General features: G+C 57.4%; 1 protein-coding gene and 1 long non-coding RNA gene across 6 annotated transcripts in view; one reads left to right on the top strand and one right to left on the bottom strand.

Moving 5' to 3' along the window:
* Window positions 1-19,437, top strand: part of SPSB1 (splA/ryanodine receptor domain and SOCS box containing 1) — a 69,445-nt gene extending 50,008 nt beyond the window's left edge. For 2 of the 3 annotated variants that reach the window (XM_033843707.2, XM_073796523.1), the window contains exons 2-3: window positions 8,406-9,248; window positions 17,417-19,437. In XM_033843707.2, the coding sequence (XP_033699598.1) occupies window positions 8,555-9,248; window positions 17,417-17,544 (822 nt within the window). In that variant the 5' untranslated portion in view covers window positions 8,406-8,554 and the 3' untranslated portion in view covers window positions 17,545-19,437. Of the gene's footprint in view, window positions 1-6,822; window positions 7,327-8,405; window positions 9,249-17,416 lie in introns of those variants that run through there. The other variant, XM_073796518.1, reaches the window with a different exon arrangement.
* On the bottom strand, window positions 396-6,587 carry LOC141277190 (uncharacterized). Of its 3 annotated transcripts, none has more exons than XR_012328164.1 (5): window positions 6,088-6,587; window positions 5,511-5,623; window positions 4,455-4,629; window positions 4,131-4,183; window positions 396-416 (listed from the first exon to the last, which is right to left on the bottom strand). It is a non-coding gene; the product is annotated as an uncharacterized lncRNA (long non-coding RNA). The 3 variants fall into 3 exon arrangements; XR_012328165.1 differs by having other exon boundaries at window positions 5,511-5,618; XR_012328163.1 differs by lacking the exon at window positions 5,511-5,623.
* Window positions 19,438-19,776: the final 339 nt, after the last annotated feature.

Raw genomic sequence — 19,776 nt, 5'->3', positions numbered from 1 at the left:
CACATCTGCCGCTGTCTCAGAAAACTGTCAGGAAGGTCGCTGTGTGTCGTTGTGTGTCACTCAGCTCCCTCCAGAGAGCAGAGCTGCTCGTCTGAACACAGCGGAGGCCGTTGCCGTTATAACCTTGACTCGGCTGCAGCCGTGACTTTTTTTTTTTAATTTTTAGTCTCTGAATGAATGTTGATGCTATTTCCCAGGGACAAGGCTCAACTGCTTCGAGCCCTTTCTTAAAGTGCCGTGAGTAATCTGGGTCCTTCCGTAGGCGTTTACGGCAGGTGCATTTTTTGGTCTTTTCAAGTCAGAGGCTAGAGCTCCGGCCCGTGTGGGATTTTCTCTCCAGAATCACTCGTCAGAACTTTCCAGAAAGGTCCAATACTTTTGGTGGATTCTAGGGCCAGACACTGACTTTTACATCCCTGCTGGAGCAAGAAGACAGCTTTCCTGGGTCTTCCCGGGCATCCGGGAAGGGTGCAGGTGAGATGGGGTAGCGTTAGGGTTAGGGTAACCACACAGCTCTTGTCCTCTGGCTGGTGGCACCTTGGCCGGGGCTGCGTGGCCAGGCTGCACGGAGCACGCCCACCCTGGGCGCTCCCATCACCGAAATGTGTTCCGGAGCCCCGGCTGAGGAAGCACAAAACCCTAATATGCAGGCTGCAGACGTTGCATCCTGATCTAATAACCGATCGCTCAGGCCTGCTTCTCTTGCGAAATCCTGGGCTGCAACCAGCGATGTGTGAGGTGGGGAGGCGGAGGGAGGGAGCTTATTTGATCTGCAGGTGAAAGGAGGCTTTATAAATAGGTCACCTTGTTCCACATCCTGAATTTTATTCTTTCCCCATCTTGGGTCGAAACAATGGTTTTACTGTTCTGGGGTCAGTCAGATGCACTGAGGGGGAACTGAGCTGAAAGGGGGTGAGTGTACGTCTGCCGCTTCTCAGTGGCTGCCTCTGTGTGTCCCCTGCCCCCCACCCCTGTTCCATCCATTTGTCACCGGTCACCCTGGCCGTGTTTCCAACAGAGGGTATTGCTCGTTCAACAAACTTTTTTTTTTTTTTTTAAAACAACAAAACAAAAGGATAATTTTTAGTAGTTCCAGGGCCAATTGATCCGAACGTGCTTTTTTGGAAGGCGGAACTGCGGAGCTGTGGCTTTAACTGAAGGGACAGCGTCAAGTTACGGGCAGGTGCTGAGTGAGCTGTCCCAGCTGAGCCAAGGTTGGCATTCTTGCCCCCTCCAGCCTCTGCTCCCCCTGCCCCACCCCTGCCGAGGTCCTCCTTCCTCACCTCCCTACCTGGCCTTGGCAGGGCACAGAACCACATACAGCTGCCGGGGCTTGGTTTCCAGTCTGAGCACGGAGCAGTTCTTTTCTTGCTTGGGGCCCACAGAGACAGATAGCTACCCCATTTTTGCTGGGAAAATTAAAATTTGTTATGTGGAAACAGTATAATTGGAAGTCTTAGGAGAACTCATTCGAGAAATACTGTCCCCTTTGGGATGTCCCCAGAGCTGTAGCTGGGAATTCTGGTCCTTTTATTTTAAATGCCCTAGTGTCTCCATGTGTATCTTCCTGGGTAAATTAAACATTTATCCTGTGCTTGCTTTATAAGAAGTGACACACGTGGAGAGCCTGTAGGAACAATTGCTCTGGGGACAACTTGTGCTTGTGACTGCAGTGCGTTCAGTCAGTATTTTGCAGCTGTTTATTCTTTTTTCTTTGCTTAACCATTATTTTCATTGCAAAAGGGAATACATGCATTAAAAAAATTTTTTTTCATTTCAAAAAGTCCTTAAAGTGAACGCATCTTTCCTCCCGCCGCCCCCCTCCAGGACTAACCGTTGTGGAAGGTTTGGTGTTTATCCTTCTAAACCTTTCTCTATGCCTACGGACAAACGCGCACAGATAGCATCTTTTAAAAACTCTGTTCTTACAGACGTGGGATCATGCTCTGCATGGTGTTCTCCGATTTGCTTTTTAAAATCTAACAGCGTCATGTTACGTCTTGTGTTAAATCAGAACATCTGAGGGGCTACCTCCCTCTCTCCGAGGCTGCTGGAGTTCATGGTGAAGTGAGCATCTTTGCCCACATGTCCCTGGGCAGGGCTGTAAGGTTTTGTAGACCAGACCACTGGAAAGCTGGTCGGTGGGTGATTGCGGCATAGTTTACACCTGGATGGGGACTGCCACGTGGCACCCGCACGCCGAGAAACATGTCCCAGTTGGGGTCTGTCTGGGATACACGCCCACACCTGTACACAAATGGCCTTTTCCCAACATCCTTTCCAGTTCCCCTTAACCTTTGTTAACCCTGTGCATCCCACAAGGCTTGCCGGTCCCCCATCACCCATAGAACTCTGCCAGCATCACTTTTCTCTGTGACTCGCATAGTGAAAGCCATGGGTGTATCCAACAGGCGTTCTCCACCAGGTGTGCCCAGGAGACACGGATAGGAGCATGCCCTTCCCTCCCCCTTCAGAGAGAATCACTGCCTTAGGTCATTAAAGGCTGGGTGCGGGTTCAGACCCGCAAACAGTACGCTTCGGGGGTGTTTCTTAGTCGTCCCCACCCTCTGGGGACCACTGTCCAGTCCTGGGCTTCCTTCCCTGCACGTCTGCTAATTCTGGATCTGGTTGTCCCTCCCTCCGAGGGCACAGAGAGGCCACCTGGAGGAGCCCAAGAAACTAGAGGGCAGGTGGTTTGTGAGGCTTTGGTCCTCCTTTCTGTGGAGAGCTGTGGTCCCCAGCAGACCCTCTCCGAAGCAGGGCTTTGGGGTAGGAGTACTGGTCCCCGGACCCTGAGCAGAGAGCACTTAACTGGCTGCCGGCGGCAGCAGCAGGAGGAGGTGCGTCCACTTAGGATTCCTCTGTGGACGGGTGGCTCTGGTGGATTCTTGGGAACACTGCATGGAAGGCTTCTGCCCGTTAAGAGGGTCCAAGTGGCATCCTTTTTCACAGTGAACCATGAACTGACCTTTGACCCAGTGAGGATGATGTGTGTGGCATTGGGGGAGAAGGGGGTTCTCAGTAGGTGGAAAGTGTCCAACCAAGTCAAGCCATAGGGCTTCGCAGACCTCCCTCCCCCTGTGTCCCAGAGCTTTTTTTTTTTTTTTGCGGTACGCGGGCCTCTCACTGCTGTGGCCTCTCCCGTTGTGGAGCACAGGCTCCGGACGCGCAGGCTCAGCGGCCATGGCTCACGGGCCCAGCCGCTCTGCGGCATGTGGGATCTTCCCGGACCGGGGCGCGAACCCGTGTCCCCTGCATCGGCAGGCAGACTCTCAACCACTGCGCCACCAGGGAAGCCCTACACACGTATTCTTAGTCCTGGTTGAGATACTCATCCTGCTGTACTTGACGAGGGTAATGACCCACCCACCAAGCACGAGAGTCCCCTGTCCCACCGGAGCCCGGGGCATGCAGGTGTCTCTTCTCACCCCTTTCTGGCTACGTCATTGGTCTTTGGGAAGCACCAGGTGCTGGAACCTTGTTTGCGGCAACCTGTCCCTGCAGCCTCAGGGACTGAGGACAGTGAGAACAGTGCCTTATTGGGTCGATCAGAGGTTGGGGGGCAGGACTTTGTTGTCTGAGGGTTGGCTTGAGGCAGCTGTGAGGAGGAACGGGTGGATGTGATCTTAGGAACACGTAGCTAATGTGCAATGCTTTCTGGGAAAGAGCACTGCCGTCACGGCACTGAAAGGGAGTGGGGACCGCTGGCCACGGCACTGCCTGGACCTCCTCGCCTCCCTCCTGCTCTTTAGCCCTGATGCCACCTCAGCTGCTGGAGCTCTGAGTGTGCACACACGCGTGTGTGTATGTGTGTCTGCGTGTGACTGGTGGGGAGTGGCGGCAGCAACAAGGCCACCTCTGTCCCCCACTTCTCTCTTCCAGCCCCGCAGGGCAATACACGGCGACGCCCTCCGCCCCCTCTGTGGCTTTGCTTCTCCTGGGTGGGGATGAGGGCTGGGTCCTCCCACCTCCTGGGGACTCACCAAGGACCTGCTGAGCCAGCCCAGGCCCTGACACTCCTGTAGCAACTCTAGGCCCTGCAAAGCCTGGACATCCGCACTTGTGTCTCAGACGCAGGAAAGGGGGCTGGTCCCGGAGCCGGGGCCTGTACTGCTTCTCCCACTTCCTACCTGAAGTTTGGTGCCCACCGGGGACTCCCGCCTTGGCCCGGCATTAACAGGATCTGCATAGGCCAAAACAGCATCTCCATCACTCGGCACTTTTGGATGGTGTAACCCACTTCCCCTCCCCCCTGCCCCCCCCCCCCCCGCCCGACTTTCATGTCCAGGTATTTTAACGAGAGTGTCAGCAGTTTTGCTTGGGTTTAGAACACGGATCAGTAAGCTATGGCCCCCGGGCCAAATCCAGTCCTACTGTTTTTATAAATAAAGTTTTATTGGAACATAGCCATGCCCATTCACTTACATATTGTCTAGAAAGCCTAGAATATTTACCATCTGGCTCCTTATTTGCTGGTCCCGGCTTAGAAGGGACCTTAAACTTGATTCGCTCTAGCTCAGCATTCCAAGCGCTTGGGTCTGGCCCAAAGACAGCGTCCATCTGTAGGACCAGGTATGGTGACCAAGAAGATGGCTAACAGTGATCTTCATTCAGTGTACGGAGCACGGTCTAAAAATAAAAACAAAAAAGTGAAAATGCCAGTTTTCCAGGTGCTCTCTGGAACATCGTCTCAGCGGAGTCTTAGGGAAGCGTGGGACACCCATCTTACAGAGGAGCAAACTGAGGCTTAGAAAAGCTACGGACGAATCCTAGGCAGAGAAGGCCGAGGATTGGAAGCTGGGGGAGCAGGGCTGTTGGAGGAATGATGCAGAGTCAGGTGGTGAGGTTGGGGCGGAGCCTGGAAGGGAACGCCCTGCCAGGCTACAGTCCCCAAAAAGAGGGCTAGTGGATCTCTGTGGCCACATTTGGAAGTAGACGGAAAGCGGAGGGCAGCTGGATGGCTTTAGTGGCCTTGCGTGGCAAGGAGGTGGCTGTGTGTGGACAGCAGGAGGTGTTGGCCTGGACACAGGGTGGGGTTGGGCAGGTGACAAGTGAGTCAAGAGTGGCCCTAGGGTTGCCACAGTGATTGACCACCTAGGAGGTGACTCAGATGGCAGGACAGCCCAGGAACAGCAGAAGGGGTGGCTCACGTCCCTGGCTAGGCCCCAGGGTGCCCTTGTGTGGGAGTGGTCCCGAGATGCTGCAGGCATCTTTGCCTGCCCTCTCTGCCCCCTCTCCCCAGCCTCTTCCTCCCAGGGACCCCCCCCCCCCGTGCTCAAGGTCACATGGTCCAGGGGCCAGAAGGGCTCCCCCGCTTGGATGGTTCCCAACATGGGGGGCCAGGAGGGTAGGAGCTTAACACAAGGGCCATGTAAGTAAACCTGCTTGGCAGCCAGGAGGCAGAATCTCAGAAAGGGAAGAGCTGGTGGAGCTGACCTGGACAGACAGCCGACAAGTCACTGTGAGGTTACGTTGTCTTTTCTGACCCCTTGTTCTGAGGCTGGACTGACCTTGCTACCGCGAGATTCCTTTTCGCCTCCGTCTTGTGCTTTCCTACTGCAGTGATCCCTGTGCAGGGCCCTTAGTCTGGCTCGGGGGTTGGCCGACTACCTGCTGGTCTGTTCTTGTAAATAAAGTTTTATTGGAACTCAGCCAGGCTCACTTACTTATGCATTGTCTGTGGCTGCTCTCCTGCTACAGGCAGAGTTGAGTAGTTGCACAGAGACTGTTGGGCCCACAAAGCCTAAAACATTTACTAGCTAGCCCTTGACAGAGAGAGTTTACTGGTCGTGGTCCAGCTGAAGTAGGAGTTACATGTGTGCACAGACCCAGGTTTACTGGCCCATGAGCCCCTCTCTCGCTCTCTTCCCTTCTCGTCCCCCCCACCCCTTCAACCCTCCCCCCACAACCTCTGACTTGTCCCCAGCCTACTTGTTGTGGTCCTTCTCTGTTCCCACCCATTTCTCTCCAAGTATTTTAAATTAATGTGTTAGCAGGACTTCTCCCCACCACCTTCCCTTCACACACAGCCCACCTGCCCCGGGTCTCCTCTCCCCCGACCCCCAGCCTCCCCATGACTCTTCCCACCTGTTCCCATGGGTCGTGGGTAGAGTGGGATCTTCAGTACTGTGAGATTTTGGGAGAGAGGTCCTTCCTGCTGTGAGGCCAGAGCCAGACGACAGGACGGCGACAGACTGCTTCACTCCAGGAAGCGGTGAAATAAACTCTCTTCAGATATTAATCCCCTCCTTGTCCTCCAAGAGAGCTGAGCTGTGTCCCCACGGGGTCCTGCACAGAGAGATTGCTGGGCACCAGCCAGAGCGGGTATCCAGACAGAGATGGGTGTGGGTGCTTCTGACTTTGAGATCTGCCTTGGGCCAGCTGTACCCCGGCTCAGAAAGATGCTGTTGGGGAGGCGTGGAAGAGGGGGGTCAGGGAAGGCCAAGCAGCCAGTCTCTTCAGTTACCAGGACCGCGTTTCCACACCAAAACCCAGGCTCCCCGCATCCTGGTAATCAGGCCCCAGAGCCATGGGTGCTCGCTCAGCAGGGCCCTGGGGGGAGTCCTGGAGGTTTCGATGGCTCTTGACAGTTGATGGGACTGAAAGCTTGAAACTGGGATTGTCCTGGGAGTTCTAGATTGTGAGGTCACCGTATCCACAGAACTTTCCAGAACCAGGGTGGTCTCCCGGCCGCCGAGGGACCCCTCAGCTCTGTACAACTTTGCAAACATTTGACACGAGGGGTCCCAGCCCCTCTCTGAAGCAGTGCCCATGAGGGAGCCTCTTGTTCCACACCACAAAGGGGAGGGCGAGAAGGGGGACCTGCCCATGGAGGTAAGGAGGTCCGGGCCAAGGGCTCCCACTCCGGTGTCTACCGAGAGCCAGTCTCCAGGGGCCCTGGCCACCCTGAGGACGGCGTCTCACGAGGTCTCTTCCCAGCTGAGAGGAAGGCGTCTCCAGGGCAGCCAGGGACCAGACCGGCGTCCGGCCCCGCGCAGGTCCTGCCCCTCCTCCCGGCCCTGCTGGTGCCTGGGCGCCCGACAGGGAGGCCAGCGGTCCCAGGTTCCCAGATCTCCCGCAGCCGGTCCCTGCCCTCGCCCCCCGGCAGGCGCTCTGTCTTCTGCCACAGTGGGACAGCAACACGCCCGCTGCAGCCCCTACACTGGGCTCCTTTGTGTTCTCCTTGACCCAGGCACCATCGTGCTCCTCGGAACAAGTGGCCCTGGGATGCTTCTCCAGCAGGCGCCGATGGCCTCTCGCCCAGCTCCTCTGTATCCTCGTTTGGTCGTGTTTATGTAGCTAGGAGCCTGCCTGCTCCCTTGTCTGGTCAGTCCTGGGAGCCCATCCCCCCCAAACCAGGCAGCCAAGAGCCCCTTCTGCGGGCGGGGGGCGGGGGTGGGGTTCTGATGGCAGGAACTACCTTCTTTCTTGAGTGAGTCTCGGGAAACCCAGGTAGCTCGCGATTGTCCCTTCTCCAAGGCGGACACTGGGGACAGGCGTGGCAGGGATGGCCGGAGTCCTGCCCATCGCATGTTTCAGCCCCTCCCCCTGGTGCTGCCGAGACAGAGGACGACTGACGGATGCACTGAGATCTCTCCTCCAGCCCAAGGCTCCGATTTCCCTTAAAGGAGCCAAGGGATGGTGGAGCCAGGGCGGGAGTGAGGCATCTTGGAGTCGGACTTCCTCCCCAGATGGGCTGTGGGGACCCAAGGAGAAGTTGAAGAGTGTGGGCGGGAAGGGGTGGCCGTCTTCGAGTTGGTCCAGAGCTACCGGGGCTGAGAGCCTTTGCGCCCACCCGACTCGGGGCCCGCTGGGGGGTTGCTGCGGCCTCAGGGACCGCCGACCAGGAGGTTTATGTGCACTGGGGTTCCCTTCCCTGGTGTGAACCGGCGGTACGTCTTCGGAGGCGGCTGTGCCGGAAGAGAGAGGGACCGGGAGGTGGCATGTCAAACAGCTTCTGCTGACACTCGGGGGTTCACCTTCCTTCCAAACCGCCGGCGCAGGGAGTAGGTGTCCCCTTGCTTCGACCAGGAGAGATGCCCACTGCACTGGGCTGATTTCGGCATCGGGCCACCTTGGCCTTCTGCCCTGAGAAACCGTGATGAGGTATTTGGTGAGCCTCGGGCTGGGCACCCGACACAGTTACAGGTGGTGCCCACCCGAAGTCCGCTTGTCCACGTAGACCGTCAGGTGGACGGCCTCCCTCCTTTATGCCAACCTAGCTGCGGGGACAGAAGGGAATTTCACTGTGTGCCGAGGCTCTGGCCTGCCCGGAATCCGGTGTGATAGGAGCCCGGAAGGCAGACTGCTGGGACGTGCCGGCGTGACACGAACCGAGTTAGTTTCTCCCCTTCTCTCCGCATCTCCTGCTCACTTGGCCTCCTGTTTCTCCTTCCATCCACTAGGCAGTACCAGATGCTCCACACCGGGCAGAGGCCGCCTAGCAAACTCCCTTAGGAGTGCCGTCCAGGCCTGATTGGGAAACTGGAGAAGAGGCCCCGTGATTGATGAGTTTGCCTTGGGCGTTGGTGACCAGGTGAAACGGGAGGCCGACATGGGTCAGAAGGTCACTGGAGGTATCAAGACGGTGGACATGAGGGACCCCACGTACCGGCCCTTGAAGCAGGAGCTCCAGGGTCTGGACTACTGCAAGCCCACCCGCCTGGACCTGCTGCTGGACATGCCCCCCGTGTCCTACGACGTCCAGTTGCTCCACTCCTGGAACAACAATGACCGCTCGCTCAACGTCTTTGTGAAGGAGGATGACAAGCTGATCTTTCACCGGCATCCGGTGGCCCAGAGCACGGACGCCATCAGGGGCAAAGTCGGGTACACGCGTGGGCTGCACGTGTGGCAGATCACGTGGGCCATGAGGCAGCGCGGCACCCACGCCGTGGTGGGGGTGGCGACGGCAGACGCCCCCCTGCACTCCGTGGGGTACACGACACTCGTGGGGAATAACCACGAGTCCTGGGGCTGGGACTTGGGGCGCAACCGGCTCTACCATGACGGCAAAAACCAGCCGAGCAAAACGTACCCAGCCTTTCTGGAGCCGGACGAGACGTTCATTGTCCCTGACTCCTTCCTGGTGGCCCTGGATATGGACGACGGGACCCTGAGCTTCATTGTGGATGGACAGTACATGGGAGTAGCTTTTCGGGGACTCAAGGGCAAAAAACTTTATCCCGTAGTGAGTGCCGTCTGGGGCCACTGTGAGATCCGCATGCGCTACTTGAATGGACTTGACCGTAAGTGTCCTCTGCTCTGTCTGAGGTGGCAGTGTCCCTGGACTCCCTGTGTCCCTTTGGTCCTCGCTGGGCCCAGCTAGAAGTTTACAGTTGTTGAAATTTAAATGTCTTGAAGTAGACATCCCAGCATTCAGATCCTCAGAGGCGACTCTTGCCTACCTCTGGTTAAGTGAGGATTTCTAGCCAGAGTCTGCAGATTACACGGCAGCACCTTGTGGATGGATGGATGGATGGGTGGATACTTGGGTGGGTGGGTGGGTGGATGGATGGATGGATGGATGGGTGGATGGGTGGATACGTGGGTGGGTGGGTGGGTGGGTGGATGGATGGATGGATGAGTGGATGGATGAGTGGATGAGTGATTAAAGGAGTGAATGGATGGGTGGGTAGATGGATAGAAGGATGGATGGATGGATGGATGGATGGATGGATGGATGGATGGGTGGGTGGATGGATGGGTGGATGGATAACTGGGTGGATGGGTGGATAGATGGATGGATGAGTGGATGGATGACTAAAGGAGTGAATGGATGGGTGGGTGGATGGATAGAGAGGTGGATGGATGTATGGATGGGTGGATGGGTGGATGGATGGATGGATGGGTGGATGGATGGGTGGATGGGTGGATGGATGGATGTGTGGGTGGATGGATGGGTGGATGGATGACTAAAGGAGTGAATGGATGGGTGGGTGGATGGATAGAAGGGTGGATGGATGGATGGATGGGTGGATGGGTGGATGGATGGTCTTTGATAAACATGGTTCGTTTCTGGTTGACCTGCCTCCAGGTTTGATCTGCAGCTGACCACATTCTAGCACAGTAACCAGCATATTATTGAGCTGGGTTTTGCAGCTTTGGGGCTACTAGGGCCTCTCACATAAATGAAAGCCAATGGCCTCTCATTCATTAGACAGGTTTAGGGTCTTTCCTGGTGCTGGAGCCTTCTGAGTGGGCTTCTTTGGGACACAGTCCCCTGCAGGGGGTTTGTTCAGTTATGATGTCAGGAGGCCTTTGGAGAGGAGAACGTGGATTAGAAACAGGCTGAATCAGCGGCAATTTCCACCTGTCCCTTTGGAAAAGGGAGTGGCCTTTCTCAGACCACGTGTGAAAATAGCCCACCTGTGGCAGCACTGCCCTGGTTTGGGAAGCGGAGGGCTCTGTGGCTTTGTGGCTGGGAGCCCATGGTGGCAGGAGGCCCCAGCGTTCCAGAACTGTCCATACCCATGCTCAACCCTCACTCCTTCATGAGTCCCTTCTACCGTCTGCAGATCTCACCTCGGAAAGGGGGTGGGCTGGAAAGCTTCGTCCATCCATGCACTGACCTCTTTAAGGGGCGGATATGGCCTGGCACCTGAGATCTAACCCCACCTGCAGGCCAGGTGAGCCATGGGGGAGGCCGAGGGTCAGGAGCACAGATGCTTCCTCTGGTCTTGCAGCCTCCAAACCTTCAGGTTCCCCCACTCTTCCTCTTCCCCACTTTAGTCTTTGGAAGATACCAGAAAACATCCAGGGCCGTCAGTCAGAGCGAACTCTTAAAATGTTTCTCTTCGGAGGCCTCTGCCGTCCCTCTTTCCCTCGCTGCCACTCTCAGGCTTTGGCTGGGCGGTGACAGTGAGCCCACAGCCAGGCGGGGCATCGCCTCACCTGTGCAGCCTGGACCCTAGGTCCTGGGGCTCCTGGCAGGGGTGGCTAGGTGGGCATCCAGCAGGTAACCTCTCTGAGGAAGGAACCTCAGACCTGGTCTAGGGAACCAGCAGGGCGAGTGCTGTGCGTCTTGTCTCTCCAGGTAACCGGGTAGAAGGTCCACAGCCACATCTGCCCCGTGTGGGGATGGGCAGGGATCGGAAGCCCCAGGACCTAGGGTCTCAGAGGACCCTGCCTGCAGCTCTGTCTGCCTTTTCCCAACAGAGAGTGACCGCGGCCCCAGGGAGTTTAATGCCCACTGTGTGCCGACAGATGGGTGAATTGTTGGGTCCGCTGCCTTGCTGTTGAGACTGAGACTGTTGGCCTCTGAGACTGTTGGCCTCTGAGACTGTTGGCCTCTACAAGAACAGGGCAACCCTGTCCCCTCTGGAAACAAGCCCATCAGTGCTGGGGGTTCACATGGCTTCACTGTTTGCATGCCCAGCTCCAAGGCAGACCACAGAGCCCGGAGCGGCTGGGGGGGGCTGGGGCCTGTTCCCCCCGTGGCAAGTCAGGGCACGAGCAAGCAGAACTGCTCCCCTGCGGAGCCAGGGCGAGGCTCTGGAGGCCCAGTCCTGGAGGCCCAGACGGGCGTCATCAGTAGATGCCCTGTCAGCTCTGCATAAGATGGGAGGTCAGATGCTTTCGCAATTTTTCTTGTTTGGGAAAATTCAAAGGGGGTTGAGGGGGAGAGGAGTAGCATGGGCATGCACTACGAGGGCTACCCCTGCGCTGGACCCGGGGGCAGGGGGGAACCGGAAGTGCCCAGAGGCTTGGGCCCCCTCGACGGTCTTGGTTACGGATGAGGACGCCCCTCTCTCCCCACCATAATGCCAGGCAGTGCCGGGGCCCCCTTGGCTTCTCGCCTCCCCGCTCCTGGTCAGACATGAAAGAGCCCCAGTCTGCACTGCTGGCTGACTTTGGAGGATCGGATGGGAAACCCCGTGAGGGTGGGGCCACTCAGGATGTTAGATCTCATGTCTTAGAAGGGTCACTCTGGCTCCTGTGTAGAAATGGACAGTAGGGGTAAGAGTGGCCGCCGGGAGGTCAGGGAGGAGCCGTGACGGTTGTGCAGGGGAGAGGTGTTGGGGGTGAGGGCCAGGGTGGGTGCCGTGGATGTGGGGAAGTGACACATCCTGGTGGCTCTGCGGGTCTGGAGACAGGGTCCATTGGTCAGTGGGGATGGAGCTGAAACCTGCAACCCCTGGATGAGGTCACCAAGGAGAGGAAGGAGGAGAGGGCCGTGGCCGAGCCCTGGGGCGCGTCACCGGGTGGACGATGGGGAAGGGGAGGTGGAATAGCCGTGGGGCTGGAGGGAAGAGTCGTGTCCTGAGTACCCAGTGAGGAAAGGATACTTCAAGAAGGCCACAATGATGCCAGACCAAGTACACTCACGGCCAAGACTTGTCCATCAGCTTTGGCAATGAGGCCATCACTGGGGACCTTGACGAGGGTCGTCAGGATGGGGTGGGTCCAAAAGCCTGAGGGAGGGGCTGGTGTAGACAGGAGAGGAGGGTGGTGTGGTCATTTCCTGGGGCCCCAGGAACAGATGGCCGCCAGCTGGGGAGCTTAAAGCAACGGAAATGTGTTCTGTGCCGGTTCAGGTGTCCGAAACCAAGGCGTGGGCAGGGTCGGTTCCTTCTGAGGGCTCGGAGGGGAGTCCGTCCCACGCCAGCACGCCTCAGCTTGTGGACGCATCGCTCAGTCTCTGCCTCTGTCATCCCGTGACCTCCTCTGTATCTGTCCTCTTCTTATAAGGACAGGGCCCGTCCTGCTCCAGTATGACCTCTGCTTAACCAATTACATCTGCAAGGACCCTGTTTCAAATAAGATCACATTCTGAGGTTCCAGATGGTCCTGAATTGGGGGGGGAGGGGCAGTGCTACTTCACCCACAGCACGTCCCCCTCCCTGTGCTACCACCTGCAGGGGAGACAAGACAGTGACAGACAGAGACCAGTGCTCAGATGGTGGAGTGTCTGTGGAGTGAAGTCAGCGACACCCAAGTCCTCTGCCCAGGAGGGTTTGCTTGGCTTTCCACTGCAGCTGAGGAAGGAGGAATGTCAGGGTCCACCCAGGGGGAGCAGGCAGTGACAGACAGAAGGTCTGGCCAGATACATCTTCTTGGTGTCAGGCCTGGGCCGGGCTCTGCTCTCACAGTCTTGGGGGTGATTCTGACCTGTTAGTGCTCCCTGGGTTGTCTGGAAAGTCTGCTCTCTCCTTCCCCGCCCAGCCCCACCCTACCCCGGCCGCCAGGTCCTGACCTCAGCAGGGAGCAGCTGTTTGCAGAGCGGGTCAGCCGGAGTCGCCAGAGGCCTGTGCCCGGCCCCCTCCCCTCCACCCCGGCTGCTGCGCTGGGCATGTTGTCCTCCCAGCCCGCCTTCCCGGGACGCCAGGTGTACCGTCCCCCGCAGAGTCTCTGCCCCAGTGCTGGGGCCATGGGCTGAGCCGGCCGAGGCCAGAGCAAAGGCAGCGTGTCCCTATGTGACCTCCACCACTGTCCAACCGCCTCTGATCACAGGCTACTGGTTCTGACTCTTTCTAGGGGCTCAAGGCTTCCAGGGCTAAGGCTGCAACCAGAGGGGCTGCTGTGTCACCTTGCTCTTTTCTGGGGTGAAGGGGCAGTGATGGTCATTGTAGGCGGGGGGACAGGGCCCAGCTTGGCCCCTAGGTCTGCCCACCACACTCCCTGGAGATGCAAGAGGGAAAAGGCCTATTGCAAGCGACAGACTGGCCGTCACCCAAGGGAGAGTCCCTGCCCCGTGGGTCCTCCCCCCTGCTGTTAATGGTGCTTCCCACTAAGGAAGTGTTGCCCTGCAGTTCAGCATTTTCAAATTCTCGCTTCTTTGGCTCCCAGATACGTTTGGTGTGGTTTGTCATGACTGTGGGTTCAGGGAAGGCCCACCTCTGTTCCTGCTTTTTGCCTTGGTGACCTCCTCCTGTGGCCTCCCAGCCTCCTGGGATGCCCACACCTGACGCTGGCTCCTTCCTTCCCCCATTCCAGCTGGGCTCTGGGCGAGCTCCTCATCGCGGGGACTGATCACCCTGCCCTGCAGGGGCTTCCTTCTGGGGTGGGGGGGAGGTCACATGAGGACAGCATGTTCTCAGAACTGGGCGGCAGAGAACCAAGTGTGCCCACGTTACCTGACCGGGTGTCAGGCATCCTTCCCCAGTTGGCAAAGACAAGGGGTTGGTGTTTTCTTTTGCTTCTTTTTTGTAAAAATGCCTTGAGGTAAAGGGAAAATACACACAGGTCCCGGGATGGTCATCCTCCACCCACGACTTTCTAGAACACATTTCTGGAGCGTTTTCACGGCAAGCTGCTTGCAGGAGGGAGCATAGGGCCAGTCCCGGCAGCTGTGAAGGCGGCGGGCGGGAACGTTGCTGAACCGGGCACTTCCTGACTTGAGATGTTCATCCTTGACCTCACAGACCCGAAGTTCATTCACAGCCTGTGAACTGGACCCGGCGCCGGGCTCTGGGGCTCCGGCTGGGTTGCAGTCTCTCGGAGAACCGAGAGGTGGCCCCGGCCGTGCGTGTTCAAACAGGCCACCAGGTGGCCGCTTCTCCTGGAGATATAGACGTGGGCGCGTGGCCTCGTGCAGTTGCTCAACCTTCTGCTCCCAGGAACAGCGCCGGCCTCGCTTCCTGGTCCCTGAGCACCACCCCTTCTCATTCATATAAACCATGCACAGGAGCGGGCACCTGGGCTTCCCAGAGGTGGGCATGGCGGCCAGAGACCCCTCGCGCCTCCGCGGAAGAGCGGTGGGCACCGACCACGCGGATGGAGCGGGATGCAGAACCTGCAGCCCCCCAGGCGAAAGGACTGAGGTCGTTGGGGAGGCCTTCTGGGTCCTGTGAGCGACCAACCAAAATCTGTGGGACAGACGTTTTCCCTGGCACCGTGCCCATGTCCGTTTCTGTAGCCTCACGCACGGTCTCTGCAATCAGACCATGACCCTGGCCATCGCTGTTTTGCCCTCCCGCAGGATCAGTGGCGGTGGGGTGGGAATGACCTGCTGTTTAGAAATGTTTCTTCCTGAGGGTGTTGGTAAGTTGACCTGAAACCCATTTAGCCAAGAGGTGGTGACGGGACCTCCCTCCAGCCCTCCCTCCCCCAGCCCGGCCCCTCTGCCTCCCAGTGGGAGCTAAGCCATATCCTTGGGGGAGGGGGTGCCGGAGGAGGATGGAGGAGAGCTGAGTGGAGGAGAGGAGCTGAACTTCCCCCCTCGATTGCTCAGAGGACCACTCGCTCCTCAACCGCAGGTCCGGCCGAGAGCTGCTGTGAGGCGTCGCTGGCCTTCAGGAGCTCAGCCCGTAGGACTCCGGGCAGGCTTTGGTCCACATCCTTCATCTCCAGCTGGGGAAACTGAGGCCTGGGTGGAGGGAGCCATCTGCTCGAGGTCAGGCTGCTGTGCAGGGTGAAAGTGAGGGGCCAGATCTGGGGCCACCGAGGCAGGTCGAGGTCCAGTGAAGGAGACCCAAGTCTCTGCGGGCTGGCAGGTGGAAGGATCCCAGCCCAAGCCACCAGGTCTGTGGAATCCTTGACCCACAAAGATGGAAGGTCATTTAGTTCATCCTCCTGCCTCCAGGGAAGGCCCCGTTTCAAAGCTTTCCATGAAAAACATTTACTACTTCCATCCCGTCTCCTGTGACTGCCCATGGGAGATGAAGAGCCATCGTTTGTCTTCTTTTAAAGCGTGGAATTTAGTAAATGCACTATCAAGCCTAAGATGTATTCTTTTTTATTTTTCTTTTTTTTTGCGGTACGCAGGCCTCTCACTGTTGTGGCCTCTCCCGTTGCGGAGCACAGGCTCCGGACGCGCAGGCTCAGCGGCCATGGCTCACGGGCCCAGCCGCTCCACGGCATGTGGGATCCTCCCGGACCGGGGCACGAACCCGCGTCCCCTGCATTGGCAGGCGGACTCTCAACCACTGTGCTACCAGGGAAGCACTTTTTGTTTTTTTTTAATGGCAGCTTTATTGCGATAGAATTCACATGCCATATGTTTCACCCATTAAGGCGCATGATGCAGTGGTCTGCTGCATGCTCACGACTGCAGCCATTGCTGCAGGCCATCTTAGAATGCGTTCATCGCCCCAAACGGAGCCCCTACTCAGTTGCTCCCCGTTTCCCCCAATGCCCCCAGCCTTAGGATTTGGCCTTCAATCACCGAATTTTGATTATTTAATTTAATTTAATTTAATTTATTTATTTATGGCTGAGCCATGTGGCTTGCGGGATCTTAGTTCCCCGACCAGGGGTTGAACCCAAGCCCTCGGCGGTGAAAGCACCAAGTCCTAGCCACTGGACCGCCAGGGAATTCCCAATAACTGAATTTTTAAATGTTATTTTTAATATTCTGAGACACACTGGTGAATATTACAGAACTTGCGTCCACTTTTTATTGGTGGAATGGGATCTCAAGGGAAATGGTGGGGGGTTTCTCAGTTTTTCGGTCTGACCTTTATTTTGTTCACAAAGGAGTTGGGGGAGACCGTGGATGAGGCCACATATGCCCTCATTTCACCTCTTTGCCTGTCCAGGACACCGTGGGGGGACCCCAGGCTGTTTCGGTGTGCTCACCTGTACGAGAGCTAGGAGGAGTCAGCTCCAGGAGGTCCAGGGTGAGCAGGGCCCACCATGCTCCCAGCAGCCTCCAGGGCCTTGGAGGCCATGACTTTCCGGTTCCTTCTGGAGCTGAGAATTTATCTGAGATGCGGGCTGCACGGAGCCTCTCTTGCAGGAAGCTAGGTCCCAGGCCCTCCGGGACACAAGGACACAGGTGCCCTCGCAGGCTGCAGCTAGAAGCCTTCTCGAATCCAGATTCCTGAGGCAGCTCTGCCGTGCGCTGGGCCCAGACTGCTGGGATTCGGATCCCAGCCTGTAGCCCTGGCAATTCGGTCTCCTCTGTGCCTGAGCGCCCTCAGCTGTAAGAGGGACTGGAGAACAGTCCCCTGAGCAGTGGGTTAACACGACATGATTCCCCTCCTAAAGGTCCGCGTGGGGTCTGGCGCTGGGGGTACGTGCAGGGGAGAGTCCATCCTGTGTGTCCCGGATGGACGTGCACTGAGGGGGCCTTTAGTTTGATGGGTTAGAGCAGGGACGGCCTGGCTTGGAATGCTTGTTCCGTGTCCTACCAGCGGTGTGGCCCTGGGCAAGTTATTTGGATTCTGTCCCTCAGTTTCCTCATTGGCAAAATGGGGATGATGGTCACTGTATAACTCCCTGGGATTATCAAATCATTCATAATAAACCGCTGTGAGGATTAAAGGAGGGCTTCCAAAGGGGCCTGGTCCAGTGAGTTCTCCATGCTAGCAACTAAGAATTCACTTAAAGTGTAAAATGAGTTAATCTGGAGTCATCTCGTCTGGGCGTTAAAACTAGTATTAACGATGCTATTGCTGTTGTCAGTGTTGTTTGTTCTAGAACCACCTAGAGCTGTGCTAACACAGCGTCCTCTGTCTCTCCTCGGTCTCCGCAGCGGAGCCCCTGCCGCTCATGGATCTGTGCCGCCGCTCGGTGCGCCTGGCCCTGGGGAAGGAGCGCCTGGGTGAGATCCACGCGCTGCCACTGCCTGCCTCCCTCAAGGCCTACCTCCACTACCAGTGATGCCCCACCCGGGACCGCCAGCACGGCTGCCCCCGTCCACCCCGGCGCCAACTCACTGAGCCACCGCCGTGCCCGCGCCCTGGACCAGCGTCTGCGGCATGGAAGTCCTGCCCTTCCTCTGCAGCCTCCCCGGCTGCCCCGCCGGACACGGACTGCTCTGGACACGGGCCCCTCTGTCCCCCTTCCGGACACTGGCAGAAGTTCCCCGCATGCCGCCTCACAGCCCCTCCTGGGAAGAGGACACAGAGGATAAACTACACTGAGCTCCGATCTGCTCTCGGGGTGGCCTGGGTGCCCCCGCACCTGCCAGGTCCCATGGCGCCGAGAGCAGATCCCGGGGGTGCCAAGAGGTGCTTAGATGAGGGCCGGTGCCCGCCCAGCGGGGCAGCCGCGCCGGACGAAGCTCAGGACGTCAGGAGCTCACCGTGGCCACCGAGGCAGAAACCAAACCGGGACCTTCCCCAGGCACGTGAGCACCCAGCATTAGTCCTGGCTGTCGGTGCCCCCGTACCCTGTATTTATTCTTTTAACAATAACAAAAGCCATTTATTTATTCCACTTAGAAAGGACACCTTGTTCGGGTCACCTCTCTCTGGAGTGTTCTGTTGCTTTTCTTCCACCTGCCCCTCCCTGGGATGGGTGTGCCTCACCTGGCCTTTTCGCTGGGTCGTGTCTGTCGTGTGTCCCCACGTGGGCACAGGGGTGTCTTTGTCTGGGTCCCTTGACCTACAGTTTCCAGGGGGCTCTGCTCCGAGTGCCCGAGTGGGCCCCTGAGGGGGCATCAGCCTCACGTGCAATATGACTGCCTTGGGGGACCCGTCCGCACGGGCAGCGGCAGCTCCCCGTATCTCTCCAGGCAGCCACCCATCGCTGGGGCTCATCCGTCTTTGCGCGTGGTTTTCTTTCTTTAGTCTTCTGTGGGGTTTTTCGGTGTGGGTTGGGTTTTGTTTTTGCTTTCCTACCCGAGGTTTGCCACGTGCATCCTCGGAAGCTCTAGCTTCCCTGAGGACCACCCGAACCGAGATGGGAGGATGAGTGACTCTCCATCCCCTGAGAGGCCGGGGGCAGGGCGGGGTGGGGGAGACCAGAGCGGAGTTGCGTGTCCTAGAAGCCAGTGCAGGTCTCCGCTTGGTGCCCCTGTCCGGGTTCATCATGGTGCCCCAGAGCCGTGAGGTGGGGCAGGGGTCGGGGCGGACAGCCAGCAGGAGAGGGACGCACCCTCCCATGCACAACTCCCCCGTGTAGCAGACCCCAGCACCTGCCGGCACAGTCACCGTTTCTTATGTCTTGAAGTCGACTCTCTTAGAATCTGCCTTCTCATTTCTGTACAGGTACAGTAGATGACTTTATTTGTTTAAAATGTTTAATATATATGCATATATATTTGTCTGTAAGAATTGTGTTTTAAACAGCTGCTGTAGGGTACCTTTTAAAAAAAAAAGAAAAAAACGTCTTCCAGTGGAGTATATTTTTTAAAGCACAAAATTGGCGCCAAGACTGGGTGAGGAATGTAAATTACCCCCTTATTATTTGGAGGTTTTATGTCCCCCAGCGGGTGGGGGGAACCTAACCTGTTAGACTTTGAAAGATTTTCCTCACTCCTGTTTCGGGGTGGGTCATGTTCTGATGAATGTTACACACGAGAGGGTCTCACTTATACAGATCCCAGCCTTATCGCCTTGACCCAACCGTCTCCCACGGACGCTGGGCAAATCACCGGGGTCCTTGCCATCTCTCTGCACCTCCGCCCCCACAGCTCCCTGAACCTCGACCCCACCTTTCTTTCCTCTCAGCCCGGAGCCTTGTGGCCTGTACAGTTTTGAAACTCCCGTTCTATTTTATGATGGTTGATAATAGTCACCTAATAAAGGAAAGTTTATTAAAATACACAAACACTTCGGAATCCCTCTTTGTGCTTTGGGGGAAGGGAAAAGGGCGGGTCCATGGTTTTCAACAGATAATTGGGTGGTTCCCCCCCGCCCGACCCCTTAGCAGAGGGTGGGATGCCAGCTGGAGCCCCAGATGGAGGAGAACGAGAATCCCAGAGGGGGGATCCTAGACCATCCCCATCCTTTTTCAGAAGTTTCTGAGCCTGCAGCTCAGAGCAAGGGAACTGCTGACCTAGTAGAAAGGATTCTGCACATGAGCGAGCGCCTCTGGCTTGCCGTTGAGTTGACTGGGCTTTTTGGAGCCCAGATGTGGGCTCGGAGCCCAAGCGCTGGGCACTCAGTG

The sequence above is a fragment of the Tursiops truncatus genome, chromosome 1, assembly GCF_011762595.2.
Source record: "Tursiops truncatus isolate mTurTru1 chromosome 1, mTurTru1.mat.Y, whole genome shotgun sequence".
Classification (NCBI taxonomy): domain Eukaryota; kingdom Metazoa; phylum Chordata; class Mammalia; order Artiodactyla; family Delphinidae; genus Tursiops; species Tursiops truncatus.
This window is presented reverse-complemented; position numbering and strand designations above follow the sequence as displayed.